Source organism: Lolium rigidum, chromosome 4 (assembly GCF_022539505.1).
Source record: "Lolium rigidum isolate FL_2022 chromosome 4, APGP_CSIRO_Lrig_0.1, whole genome shotgun sequence".
Classification (NCBI taxonomy): Eukaryota; Viridiplantae; Streptophyta; class Magnoliopsida; order Poales; family Poaceae; genus Lolium; species Lolium rigidum.
This window is the reverse complement of record NC_061511.1, coordinates 131,581,699-131,595,017: the sequence shown is the minus strand read 5'-3', so window position 1 is coordinate 131,595,017 and position 13,319 is coordinate 131,581,699. Positions and strand designations below refer to the sequence as shown.

At 45.2% G+C, this 13,319-nt stretch overlaps 2 protein-coding genes across 2 annotated transcripts; both read right to left on the bottom strand.

The window, feature by feature from the left end:
- Positions 1–276: 276 nt before the first annotated feature.
- LOC124708351 (nijmegen breakage syndrome 1 protein) lies at positions 277–4,494 on the bottom strand. Its single transcript, XM_047240022.1, has 13 exons — positions 4,374–4,494; positions 4,234–4,287; positions 3,549–3,804; positions 3,247–3,335; positions 2,991–3,121; positions 2,691–2,737; positions 2,470–2,578; positions 2,314–2,400; positions 1,868–2,039; positions 1,103–1,641; positions 949–1,010; positions 755–857; positions 277–670 (listed from the first exon to the last, which is right to left on the bottom strand). The coding sequence occupies exons 1-13, from the start codon at positions 4,408–4,410 to the stop codon at positions 611–613; spliced, it is 1,746 nt and encodes a 581-aa protein (XP_047095978.1). The 5' UTR covers positions 4,411–4,494; the 3' UTR covers positions 277–610.
- Positions 4,495–7,678: 3,184 nt separating this feature from the next.
- LOC124708748 lies at positions 7,679–11,285 on the bottom strand. The gene is made up of 3 exons (XM_047240417.1): positions 10,992–11,285; positions 10,603–10,829; positions 7,679–8,444 (listed from the first exon to the last, which is right to left on the bottom strand). The coding sequence occupies exons 1-3, from the start codon at positions 11,242–11,244 to the stop codon at positions 7,848–7,850; spliced, it is 1,077 nt and encodes a 358-aa protein (XP_047096373.1). The 5' UTR covers positions 11,245–11,285; the 3' UTR covers positions 7,679–7,847.
- Between the last annotated feature and the right edge of the window lie 2,034 nt (positions 11,286–13,319).

Here is a 13,319-nt window from a genome sequence, read left to right as displayed (position 1 = left end):
TCAGAGATAATGGGGGAATGGGAATCCTCCACCATATTATTTAGGTGCTGATCTCTTACATAACATTCGCATGCGTCTACCCTGTGCTAGGTTAGACAGTGTCCTTTTTTCTGGGCACCCGTTTGCTCCACAAACTCTCCACCATGGAAGTGCTGGAGTGACCAGTACAAAACAAACACCGATACATCATCTCTTCTCCTTGGACTCTTAGCTGAAACTGGACATCAGGCAGAATGATTTTTTTGTGCCGTGTGATGATGTTCATAACAAACGGCAGAAAAAAGCAGGGACATTTTTCAAGAATACTGATGCGCGTGAGAATTGCTCCATTTCTGGACGTGCATTCAATAATGCAAATGTCTTGCCAAAATGAGAAGGTTACAGTTCATATCCTACACGCACCCTTCCGTTCCTATGTACATGTGCTCGCTAGCTTCTTGTTGGGACGAGGAAAAAACCATGGGAGAGAAAAGCCAGCCAACCACCTAGCCAGAACTCCTAAGGTAAAAAGTTGAGAAACAATGTGCCCTAGGAGAAGAGTAAAACAACCGGTGTGATGGTGAGAAGAGTCAAACAGAAGACACATATGCTGCAAGTTTTCTCCTGGACTTCATCGGCAACCGGTGAGTAGGGTCTGAATTGAACTGCCTGCAGCCGCCTTCTTCTTTGGCTGAAAATCCACCATCACAGAACAGGGTTAAAATACACATACACAGAGGTTATGGGGGGTACCGTGTAAGCCTACAAGGTATACCTTCTGATTGTTGAAGAGGTCCTCTGCAATGGATTCCATTTGTTTTCGCCGCTTCTCCTCTCTCATGAAATCAGTTAAGGTGCCTTTTTCCTGATCAGACTCTCTACGGAAAGGAAAGAAGGTTTAGTAAGCTTTTTAGTGCCAAACCTACTGGTCAACTTCAAATTCCATCCCAACTCTTCCTAATTCTTTACCTGTATGGTTCTCGTGCAAATGGAATCAGGGCCCTGAAGCTGTTCCCAGACACGGTTTCCCTCTGAAAAGTTGGAAGGTCAAGAATTTAGTGCTGTGTTGGCATTCAACGTTTTGTGCCAACAAGACAACATGAATAAGGCCTACAGAACATACCTTTTTAAATCTTTTGAAGTTAATGCCTCCAGTTTTTGCTGATGCAGCACGAGCTGGCCGAAGGACCCTTTTGACAATCAGATTTTGACTAAAAATAACATGACAAGTCTCTTCCCCGCTAGTGCCCAAGTTCTCGTCCTTTAGCGCCTTGTTTACAAAAACAGCATGAGAAGTCTTTTCCCTGGTAGTGTCAATGTTCTCGTCCTCCAGCACCTTGTTTATGACCTGAACATCCTCACCTCCAGCTTTGAACCTCGGAATTGCTGTTTTCTCTATGACCTGAACATCTTCCTCCATGGATTCCGAAATTTTGTCTTTCTCCAGATCCACGTGAATACTAGTGTTGACCTCTGCTTCTCCTAAATTTGCAGCATTCGCACTGCTTATAACTTTGCCTTCTGCTTTATTGTCTGAGATATGCTGAATATGATGCTCAGACTTGCTAGCACCAACAGTATGCTCAGATATTGCAGTATCAGTTTCAACGTCAGAATCCGCCACAATAGTTTCATCCGTTGTCTCTGAGGATGTAATTATGACTGCCAGAAACAAAATTAATTGAATATATAGATTTGTAGGCTTGATGTTACAAAAGGAAACAGTAGCACCAGAAAAGGCTTGCTGTACAAACTCTGAAGTCAACAGAAAAATGTAGGCTGGTGGTATACTTTAGTATATATGCAAATGCAACTGCTTAATGATATGATCTCCATATATTTTGCACGCTCTCCAAAAAAGTATATGAATGGTACTTTTAATACTTACAAGCAGGTGGTTCAATAGCAGCTGCTTCCAAGCGACCAGACAATATAGCAGCAAACAGCTTCACGTCAGTGACCTTGGCCAAGGGAGTTAGAGCACGTATCTTACTGAATTCCAGAGGAGATTTTGCAGGAACAAGAAGAATCTGTTGGTCATTCTCTCCAGTTCCAGAATTCTGTTAATTTCATGTTTAAGTCATTCATCTGTTTGCACCTCCCATAAAAAAGAGTACACATCCAATAATAACAAGATAAATCGTCATGCGACTATAGAATGAGGCAATCGCATACGGTAACACCAGAAAAAGTAATCGATACTATTGCCAGCTCAAGCCCTCTTCAACTTGAGTTTGGGTGCCTTAGTAATTCTTTGAAGAGAAAATTCATAGCTCCTCTAAGGTATCTTCAAAAGAAAGAAGGAACATGTTCATGACATATTCGAGCACTCACCTCGCTGTCAGCACAAAACTCCTCGATATTGAGATATTTTGCTCCAGCTAATTCTAATAACGCTTGTATTTTCTCTCCAAATTTATACTGCAACTGAATAATATTAGTCACAAGCAAAATGCCTGATGAAATCCTTTAACATTATAAATACGCCACCTTTTCTGATGATCCCAGGATAAAAGTATGGCCTTCTATGCAATTTTCCATGAGCTTGTTCTCAACCATCTTTATATCCATCCCATCAAGAGTTAGGTTTGGAATATATCTGGATCAAGTACCACAAATTTCATCGATATGTGATTATGGGAGAAACACAAGTTGATCCAAGAATCTATAGAAACTACAATCTCAGGTACTGAAGATTGCCCACAGCTTACTGTGTACAAGAAGGAATCTCTGCGTGTATGTTCTTTTCCATGATTGCCTGAAAACAGATCAAAACAAAAAGAACTCAAACCTGGAATATACATACGAATAGAAAAGTGTACGTGGCGCAAGGGAACTAGCTGTTCATTGCCACATAAATTTAATGAATCACATCGGAGACCTCCTTGTGTACTTGTATATTCTATATGCGAGCTAGTAATGTGTTAACTTAATTCACACAATTCAAGTTACTAGCTACAAAGAGCATTAGAGCATTCAAGCAATGCAGCAATAGGGAAAAAGAAACATACCTTGAACCAGCTTCCCAAGACGATCGTCTTCTTTGTGACGATTGCATCGAGGAGCTCAGGTGTCAATGGTGAGGATTCATCCACAAGGACATGTGTACATGCATCATTCCACTTACGAGTAACATATGCACCTTAGAAAGATAAAGAGATACCAGGTTATAAAAATTGAATAGCAACAAGCATGACAAAACATATGCTCACTAATTAATCAACAACACTTCAAGTACATCATATAAGTGCAGATTATACTACTAACCAATAGATGTCATGGCTGCCTGCAATGATCGATCAATTCGTGCTGACTTTTTGCCATGAAAAAATACCACTATGGGGACAAAGGACAACCTGTCAGGAACATCACCCAGAAGTAAGCACAAGTTATACATCCACCTTTTTGAACCAAAACACCAGTCATATATGAATTAAGAAAACAATTACATTAAAAATAATTGTATGCGTTGAAAATTGCTTCTTACAGATAATCACACATCTAATAAAAGAGATGCAGAAGCAGGGAAGGCACAAGCATGTTGCTGCCACGATTTCTTTTGTACTCACCTGAAGGTTGTGTTGCCAGTTCCAAAAGTCAAAAGATCTCCATCGTTAAGCATCACGTCTTCATCTTTACGTAGCCGGCTGCCCTGGGATCCTTGTACCTTGTTGACAAATGTGCCGTATTTCGAGCGGTCAACTAGACTAACACATGAAGGGCTGGCTGGAGCACCAGAATGTGGATCCCAGGCAACCATCTTTTCAACTGTGATCTCCGCATGCACTCGGGACATGGATGTGTCCGTTTGCGTGATATCGCAACCTATAGCAGGAATGCCAACGTTAATCTACAATATTGCACAGCAATATTCACTGTATGAACCAGCATTGCTAAATCACATGCTGTTATGTTGACAATGTATCGTTTCTAGGGCCTGCACATACGGAGACGATACAGAACTCTACTGAAACAAGAGTACGGGTCTTGTACTCGGATGGTTTAGTAAATATAGGAGACAGAAGCCTTCACTAGACTGCATTTCAGAGAAATGTAGTGAAGAGACAGGACACAGACTAAAAATAGTAGGAATCAGCATGTCTGAATCCCAGAACATGGACTGAACCACTAACACAGCTATCTCATTCACCACATATGACCTGATCAATAATAGCATGCAGAAACAAAACCTGAGTGAACCAACACGCCATAAATATCACAGGGGACGCAAGGGAGGGAGGGCCAAAAGGGCACCTTTGCGGCCGACCGTGTACGTCCCGGCGGCGGAGATGTAGTACTTTTGCGCCCCTGCAAGAACCCAGGGTGGGAAAAATCAAAAGCCAAAACTAGTACAGGAGGTCAGTGAAATCGGAGCGGGGACGGGGGTGGCGCACCGCGCGCTGTGACGACGGGGGTCAGCGCCCAGACCATCTCTGTCTCTGGACCTCCTCGCTCTCGTCTCGGGGTAGCCGGCGGGGATTTGGTCCTGATGTTCCGTGGCGGCTGCCGGAGCTGTGCGATGGTCGCCTGAAACGGCACGCGCGGCGGTGGAAGCGAGTTGAAGTGGTTGCGGAATACGTCTCTTCCGGAGGAATACGTAATACTGATTTCCCGTTTCTGCACGAGTCGGGCCCGATTGACCGATAGCCTACTAGTAACTGGGCTTGGCCTATGTGCAGCACTCGTCACACTTTTCTTCTTCTTAGTTTCAATCAACCATCCTGGTTCATTTTTTTTTTCTGTATATACGAGGAAACAATAAGAATTCCTGCCGCATACTTCTTTTTTCCCAATTTGCGGGCTTTGAGTATGTACTGAGAAAACGAAAAATCATGCCGATTTATAGGACGTTTTCAATGGATGACTGCAGTTGTCAGTTGTTGTTCTTCTTAAAGGGGCAAAATCTTTGCCCATTTATTTATTAATTAAGAAGAAGTTTAGGTTTGCTACAGGCTAAGCCAAGCTATAATCACTCTCGCGGCATGTTTAGCCCAAATGCTTCGCACCTACCATGCTCCAACGAGCCGCTTCACACTTAATTTAATTACAACAATAATTGGCACCGTGGAGACCTTACATTGCACTCGTTCCGAATCTCCCAAGAGGTGAGCATGATGAGAGATTCGTATGTTTTTCTTCTAGTATTGGGGTAGATAAAGCTAAGCCACCAATTGTTCATAGTGTCGAAGTTTGCCCCAAGTTGATGTGTCCAACCGACGTTATCCCTAGCCAAGAAAGTAGCTAGGTGAGCCACGGTTTAGGGTTCCCTTCTGCAAAGTTGACAACCTCCACAATTTGGCCATCCACTCCTTTGAAGATTGGCCGTCCACACCCGGTCTTGTAAGATAAGCAAAGCGAAAAGCTTGCATTTCAGCGGTGTCAATTTTTCATACCGCCTCCAGCTTGAAGGAGTTGAGATCATGCTCTCAAATATGGCCCTATAGGCCCGTCATGTATGATCCCGAAGTCGTGAACTTCCATATGATTTCGTCTGCGGTACCCTGGGTGAGTTGCACCTCATTTACCTTCGTCCATAGCTCCACAAACTTGGCAATGTTTTCCAGGGTGGTGCCCTCATTGGTCTTTAATGTGGTGATTCAAAACTCTTGATGTATGCCTTTGCTATGTTGTGATCTAGCAGGGAAGATATTTTTTCTTTGGAATATCTCCCTTGTATTTGAGTATGCTATGGAGAAGAAGCCAACCAAGAAACACCTTGTGCTTTTTTTCTGAGAGCATGAGCTCCATGGCAAGATCAAAGCTAATGGTGTTTCCTGATGTCCTATTAACAACAAGCAAGCCAAGCTGGCTTCTAGAGAATAGGTTAGATCCCCAAGAATAAGTCTACTCTAGATGTGTCTTGTTCACTGGAACTGGAAAGGTGGATACTCCATATCCGGTTGAGGCAGATCATGAAGGTGTTCCTGTAACTCTCCTTTGCTCACTGAAATAGGAGTGACGGAATAGTACTAGGAAACAACTTAAAAGTTGGTTAAACTAACGTTTAAAAAACTCGGGGTAAAAACAATACATATGCAGCGTGATTTGCTTATAATGTACTAAATGTTCAGATATCAAGTAGATTTTCCCGGAGGGATTTATTTCACATAAGCTATGTTGCAATTTGAAGTTTAAGCAATTGCAGCGTTCGATGGTAATAGATGGATTCCCCAAAAAATATGGTAATGGAGAAGAGCTTTCGTCCTCTCCGCCATGCGGCCATGCCTGTGGTGTGATTCAGGCTCCTCCGTACGTGCTCAGTTATGTCAATAACAATATTATTATCTGAAGTGTTAACAAGAGCAGAACTTTCAGATCAACGGAATGGTGCCATTTTCCCAATTGCAGAAACGGCAAAAAATTAATATATACAACCAAAAGGTGATATCGGTATTTCAAATCGACTTCTTCTTAAAGATCTCATTCCTCATCAGACGAATCGTACAACAAACTCATGTACACACAACCGCGCATTGAACTACTCATTAAATCAACGAACAAAAACGCTGAAGTCGATGTTGGCACCTTGTGTGCGCCGTTGCCGGCCAGGCACGCAAGCGGGAGGGGGGCTGCCACAGCAAATCGATGTCGGTGGTGGCCAAATTCAAGCAATCTGAGAGGGCTGGGGGAGCGGCGACGACGCGGCCGATTTCGCTGCGGGGCCGGAGGTGCTGCGAAAAGCAAACTTGTGTCACCTATCAGAAAAATTGACAACCACAACACGTTCTCCAAAGATGGGGTGTTCATAGGCCATCTTGTATCACCCTACTGCTATTCATTATTTCATCTCCTTCACTGGGCGGTAATTCTTCTATGAAAAATGATTATTATCAGGTGGAGAACCTGTTGCATGCATTTTTCACCTGATAACAATATTACTATGCATTTTTCACATGCTAACAATTGCTCAGTTATGCATTTTTCACCTGATAACAATATTACTGCTATTCTTGACATAACCGTTCGAGGTGTGCCCTTGACCGTCGGTGCCGTCGGTGGTGGCCGGAGGTGCTGCGAAAAGTTTGTCGTAGGTGCTACGGAAGGTATTCCTTGGAGCTGCAAGGAGAAGGTGGCGCTGCTATGTGCGTTGGTCGTCGTTGTTGCGAGCATTGGTCGCCATTGCTTTGTGGGGCGGTCACCAGAGCTGCAAGGAAGGCAGTTGCAGTGCGCTCGTGCTATGTGCGGTGGTTTCCAATGCTAGGAAGGCTGCTGGTGCTACTTGCATTGGCAACAATGCTACATGCGGTGGTGTGCTCCAAACAAAGGGTAGTGGTGCTAGCAACGGCAGGCAAAGTTGCCGCAAAGATATGGCGACGATGCTATCAACAACGGGCATCATTGTTCTCTACTTTTGCAAAGTACAAACTACAATAGTATATTTTTGGTGCTTCAATAGTTCTCTGCTTTTGCTATGTTATTATAATATTTTTTGCTACGAGGTTTCCAGTGATCTCTCCAACGAGCTCGATTTTACCATAATAGCACAAAATGCTGCAATGCTACAATAGAAGTTCTTTTTTGTTACAATTGTTCTTCTATTTTGCTACTTTAGTACACAAATTGTGCTGTGTGGTCTCCAGCGAGGTCTCTGGCAAGACTTCGGCGAAGTCTCCGGCAAGGTCCGTGTCCGGCAGATTATTTTTTTTATTTCTAGGCGAACCATTTTATGTTTCAATGAGGCAAAAGTGGGATTTCAGGGAAGCAGGAGTCTGGAACGAATTTATCATCCCGAGAATCCCCGGCAGTGTCCTTCTTTTATAGTCCCTCTGAGCCGCACAACGTGTGGTTCACAAGTCATACATGGTACTACTAGTCACGAGGTAATTATCATACCATACCTACTAAGATGGCTGCTTTGAAACCGTGAGTTATGGAAGCATTGACCACGCGATCACGACATGCAGCCTGCTAAAGCCAAGATCGAAATAGTCTTCACTTCTCAAAGCGGACCTTGCACAGAACGCTCTCTGCTTGGCAACAACACCTTCAGTCCCCACAGCACCATCAGCTTGTGCAGCCTTGACACCAAGAATCAGTTTGCCCTTCTCCTCCACGACAACAACATTGCGCTGCAATACAACAAGTCCACTGTTGTCAACAGCCACATTTGCAGACTTGGAGTCCAGAAGCACCATATCATCCTCAATGCTCTCAGTGCGAGCGGTAAAGCACGCCTTGAAACCATTCGATCCCTTGACAACACGGACAGTGATGGTCGCCTCAACAGCATTTGGAAGATGAGCAAACCTGACCTCCATCGTGCTGTGCTCGCTAGGCACCACCTCTGTCATGGCGTAGCTGGCGTTGCCATGGTAAGCATAGTTGTTGTATATAAAGGCGTAGTAACTTAAAGTCTTGTCTTGCGATGATGATTCTTTGCTCTTCACTTTGAGGTCAATCTCAAAAGCAGGGCAGTCCAACAGCAGAACAGCGCGGCTTGGGCCTGTAAGTTCCAATAGTGAATCCTGTACAAATTATACAAACAGAAGTGAGGCCAGCTAATCAACTCTGAAACGTAGTGTACACAAGATTAGTAAATTAAAACACTAGTGTGGAAAGTCATATCATAAATCTTTCTTGCGTCAATTGTGGCATGATTTCATTACTGTGAGTTCTAGATTGCTGCTAATGGTGGACCGATGCAAGTAAGACAGTTGCATCCTAATGTTTCAATGGCAGATAATGAAATGGATGCATTTTATAGGGACGCTAGCAACAGAAAATAGAGAGAAAACAACACTAACATGAGAGCAATATGCTGTACGGATTAAACCGCTTTGATTGTAAAAATGACATGAAGGCCCTGATGATATTCATTTTGAAAATCGCACAAGAACTAACCAACCGTATAGTTGGGAAGACAAGAACTCAAAGAGAACAATGAAGGAACTTGATGCCTGATCCATCCCATGTAGATTGTTCTTTCATCTCCAAAGAAATTTTAGATGTTAGGGGTACTATACTATGATGACAGACAATTACAGCACATAGTTGCTACATATCGACATAGTTGAAATTGAATCAAACACTAGGATGTCCTCAGCGGCGAGGCTGACGCTTATTAACGCCTGCTTATCTAGCTTGCCTCTGCACGCTATGGCGGTCTGCCTCTTGGGGGAGGGAGTCCACGGCCTGTTTGACAAGGCCAGGTCCCGTTTCTACTGGGAAGCGAATGGGGCTAAACGCAAATACCATTGGGTCAGATGGTCGGCGTTGTGCAAGCCTAAATGCCTGGGGGGGCTAGGTATTGTGGACACGAGAATTATGAACATTTGCCTCTTGGCCAAATGGATTTGGAGGTCGTACGCCGGGGAGCAAGGCCTGCGGGCGGAGATCCTTAGGGCTAAGTATCTAGGGGAGAGGGACCTCCTTGTAGATAATCATCGGCTCGGATCTCAATTTTGGAATGCTATCCAAAAGATCAAGCACGTCTTCGGCATGGGGGCCCGGCATGCTATCCGCAATGGACGCGCCACTAGATTCCGGGTGGACCGGTGGCATGAGAAGGGCCCCCTCAAGGACCAGTTCCCGGGTCTCTTTGCCATTGCGTCGGAACCCCTTGCCTCGGTGGCCACGCTATTCCTCGGGAAACCAGGTGCAGGCTCACGTTCCGCCGTGAGCTGGGCTTGGGGAGCGTGTGGAGCTGGCCAACGTCGCCCGGCTGGTGGATACCATTCACCTGTCGGAACCCCGGGATCGGATTTCGTGGTCCTTGGAGCCAAATGGGAAGTTCTCCAGTGCGTTCGTTGTATAAGAGCCTATGCCAAGGCATTCCCCTCAAACACTATGGGATAGTGTGGGAGATTAAGGTGCCGCTCAAAGTCCGCATCTTTCTTTGGCAATTATCGAGACATCGACTCCTCCAACGACAATATCCGGAAACGTAGGGGTCCATCCAATGGTACCTGCGCCCTTTGCTTGGAGGTGGAGGATAACAACCACATCTTCTTTAGATGTCCTCCGGCGCGCTTCATGTGGAGTGCGGTTAGGGACCTCCTTGGTTGCTCTTGGAACCCTCGTGCTTTGCCGACATTTTTCGGTACATGCGCGTCCATGTCGGCCGGACTCGGAGAGTTCTTTGGTTGGCATGTGCTGCCCTGCTTTGGTCTCTTTGGAACGTTAGAAACAAATTCACCATTGAGGGTAGTTTCCCTACCGACCCGGCTAACGGCTTGTACAAAATGATCTGTTTACTGCAGGGCGTGGAAGCTTCGGCTAGGAGAGGAGACCGGCATGCGGTGGAGCTGGTGATTGGCGGGATCCGAGCTCTTCATGCTTCTATCGAGAGATAGTGTTTAGTTCCTTGTGCTCCCTCGCGGGGCCAAGTGGTGTCCGGTGGCGTCTCGGTGTTTCTAGGTGGCAGGCTGTGACGTTGGGGCGTCGCCTATCCATCTGGTGATCTTGGTCGCTTACCTTGTATCTTGTGCGGTCCAGGTCCTGTAACCTGTGTTGGTGGTTGTGTGGAGCATCCCTCCATCTTGTCGTGTTGTGTCTGGTTTGTGTTTGGATGATGTATGAATGCTGCCGTTGGGGCTTTATTAATTTAAAGCCGGGCTCTGCTCGAGCCTTATGTTTAAAAATCAAACACTAGGATAAAATAGACAAAAAGGCTTATGCGCATGCCTGCAGCGATGTGAGGGTCTGGCATTCATCCCTGCAACGCCGGAAGAGGATGTTGCGCTTATGATCCATGGAGTCACGCACGGCAACAAGTCCATAGACATCGAGAGGCCACTGGAGGGCGCTGCTGATGTGAGTCACCTTCACGGAGAAGATCTGCATAGTGTGCATGGGATCAACATGAAGGGGCAGCATCGGTCCGTCGGTGTGGGCCATGGGACGAAATTCAGCTGCAAAATGTAAGAAATTTCCGGTATGATACATCGCGAAGACAAGATTCAACCATCAATCAGACTAGTAACATAAGGCATGTGCAAATTAAACACGTATAAACCAAGAATTGAAGGGGGGAAATAAAGAGACGGGGAAGCTAGATGAGAAATAGTTCGTACTCTCGTCCTCGAAGGAGTAGCTGCTGCCATACGAGTCCATCCAAAACTTGCGATAGTGGTCGAGGGTATTCTCCGGCGATGAGCAGTCCTCGTCGTCGTCGTCGTCATCCATCTCCACAGAGGAGCGGTCGAGGTCGTTGTTGCCCTCGCGCGTCCTCTTGGCATCACCGCCGCCGGAGAATCGCGCCGGATCTACCCTCTTGTGGCCGATGCAGTCCTCACCACCAAGCTCCGATTCGAGCTCCGCGTCCATCGCCGCCGTCAACAAGGTTAGGGTTTGCTTGTTAACCACACTCTTTTCTGAGTGACCGTCAAAGCCTCAGATGATCGGACCACTGTACGTCCGTAGGAGTAGAAGCAGCTTGACGACCATTCGATCTAAACCAGCCCCGCGCGTCTGTTTCCGTGAATGGAGCGCCGATTTGCATGCTTCCGTTCAAAAACAGATCCCGTACAACACGCTAATTAATTATTGTTGGTAGCATATTCCTAGGAGTTTAAAACGAGAATATAGGAAGGAAAATGATTATGTTCCCCCGGGGGATCGCACGCTCGCGTCCCCCGGCTCGATCGTGCACCACGTGGCCCAGGGGGCCCACCTTATCTTCTCTCCCTCCCCATCGTTTCTTTTCCGTACTTTTTCCCGTAATCCCCTTCCATCCTCGAGCGCGCAGCGACGCCGGCAACCCAACCACGCGCCGCCGCCTCCCAGCTGCTCGCCGGTGCCGCCTCCGGTATGAGGAAGCCAGCCCATGCTCACCCCGCAGGTGCCCCTTCGTCATGGATTTTCTGCAGGCGGCGGTCCACGGAGCAGCTGATGCGGAGTTTTTTTTTTCTTTGCTACGAGCGGTGGTTGCCGGAGCTGCAAACGTTGCGGGGTGATGCTACTAAGGGAGGGCGCCGGTGCTACCGGCGGTCGATGATGCTGCTGTCTAGCCCAATTCGGGATGCTACTACTGGTTGTCACGGGTGCTACTAGCAGAGGACATCGATGCTACATGTGGTCGTCGCCGATGCTACCAGCACAGGGCTATCCATCGCTCATGCTAGAATTGTTTTATGGTTTTGCTATGTTAGCATATAAATTTTTGCTACTAAGTATTTTCGATGATGTATTGGGCGAAGTCTGTTTTGATACAATAGCAATGATTTCGGCCAGAGACCTTGTAAAAAATGCTATGATGCTATTTTTTTTGCTATAATTGTTTTGTTGTTTTGCTACTTTAATATAGAAATTTTGCTACAAGGTCTCCGGCGAGGTCTTTATCAACTTTTTCCGATAATATTTGGGTTTTGCTACATTAACATTTTTCTGCTACAATAGCATAATTTTTTGCTACGAGGTCTCCGGCGAGGTTTCCGGCGAGTTCAGCATTTTTATTTAATTTCGTGACTGAACCGTTTTTTGCTACAATGTAGCAAAAACGGGTTGTTTTTTTTTTGCTGCCGGGAGGTGTTTTCTTGCTACATTCAGTAAAACCAGATCTGGCCGTCTAAGATGGCTGATCCAACGGCTGGCGACCCGGGGGCTGGGAAATCAGATCCCCCGGGGGACGCCTAGCAGTTTCCATATAGGAATCCATTACCATTTATAAGGGCATGTACAATGGTAGGGAAGACATGTCTTCTCTTAGTAATCCACGTCATCTAGAGAAGGCGATAAATATTAGAGGTACAACGCATTATCTCTTTTTATCATCCTTACAATAAATGAGAATTAATTATTTTTAGTATGAAATTGTGTGACTAAGGGTAGATAAGTCGTACAATAGGAAAAATAGTCTTCTTTTATTTAATAAGAGATCATCCTTTAGCAAAGGAAAAACAACCTTCTCTTTCTTCCTTCCCTCTCCTCCAACTAAGCAAAAGTTCTACGTGAGCATAAGAGAAGGCTGATATCACCCCATTGTACATGCCCTAACGTGGATTTTCAGGACTCTTCCCGATAACTACTCATTCCCGATTTTCAAGAAAATAATTTATCTTATAAGGAAACTAATTAGTTAAGCAAAATAGGTCTCCATGACATGTGATTCGCTTCTACAGGACAAATGGTATTTCCAGTGCTATTTATATTTGCTTCCGATGGACAAAAGATATGTTTCTAAATCAATTACGAAAACTAATTATCTAAGCAAAAAAAGTCTCCATGACATGTGATTTGCTTCCTTATACAGAACAAATGGTATTTACAGTGCTATTTATATTTGCTTTCGATGGATAAAATATATGTTTCCAAATCAATTACGGAAACTAGTTATTTAAGCAAAATAAGTCTCCATGACATGTGATTTGCTTCCTTACAGAACAAATGGTATTTCCAGTGAT

Bases quoted from the DNA above. Each gene is read 5' to 3' on its own strand.
- LOC124708351 (XM_047240022.1), bottom strand. From the start codon at position 4,410: ATGGTCTGGGCGCTGACCCCCGTCGTCACAGCGCGCG. The intron at 4,288-4,373 runs GTGCGCCACCCC...GGGTTCTTGCAG, and splicing joins CCCCGTCGTCACAGCGCGCG to GGGCGCAAAAGTACTACATC. The intron at 2,738-2,990 runs GTATGTTTCTTT...ATCTGTTTTCAG, and splicing joins TCTTGGGAAGCTGGTTCAAG to GCAATCATGGAAAAGAACAT.
- LOC124708748 (XM_047240417.1), bottom strand. From the start codon at position 11,244: ATGGACGCGGAGCTCGAATCGGAGCTTGGTGGTGAGGACTGCATCGGC. The intron at 10,830-10,991 runs GTACGAACTATT...TACATTTTGCAG, and splicing joins CTACTCCTTCGAGGACGAGA to CTGAATTTCGTCCCATGGCC. The intron at 8,445-10,602 runs GCATGCGCATAA...TAATTTGTACAG, and splicing joins AGACCCTCACATCGCTGCAG to GATTCACTATTGGAACTTAC.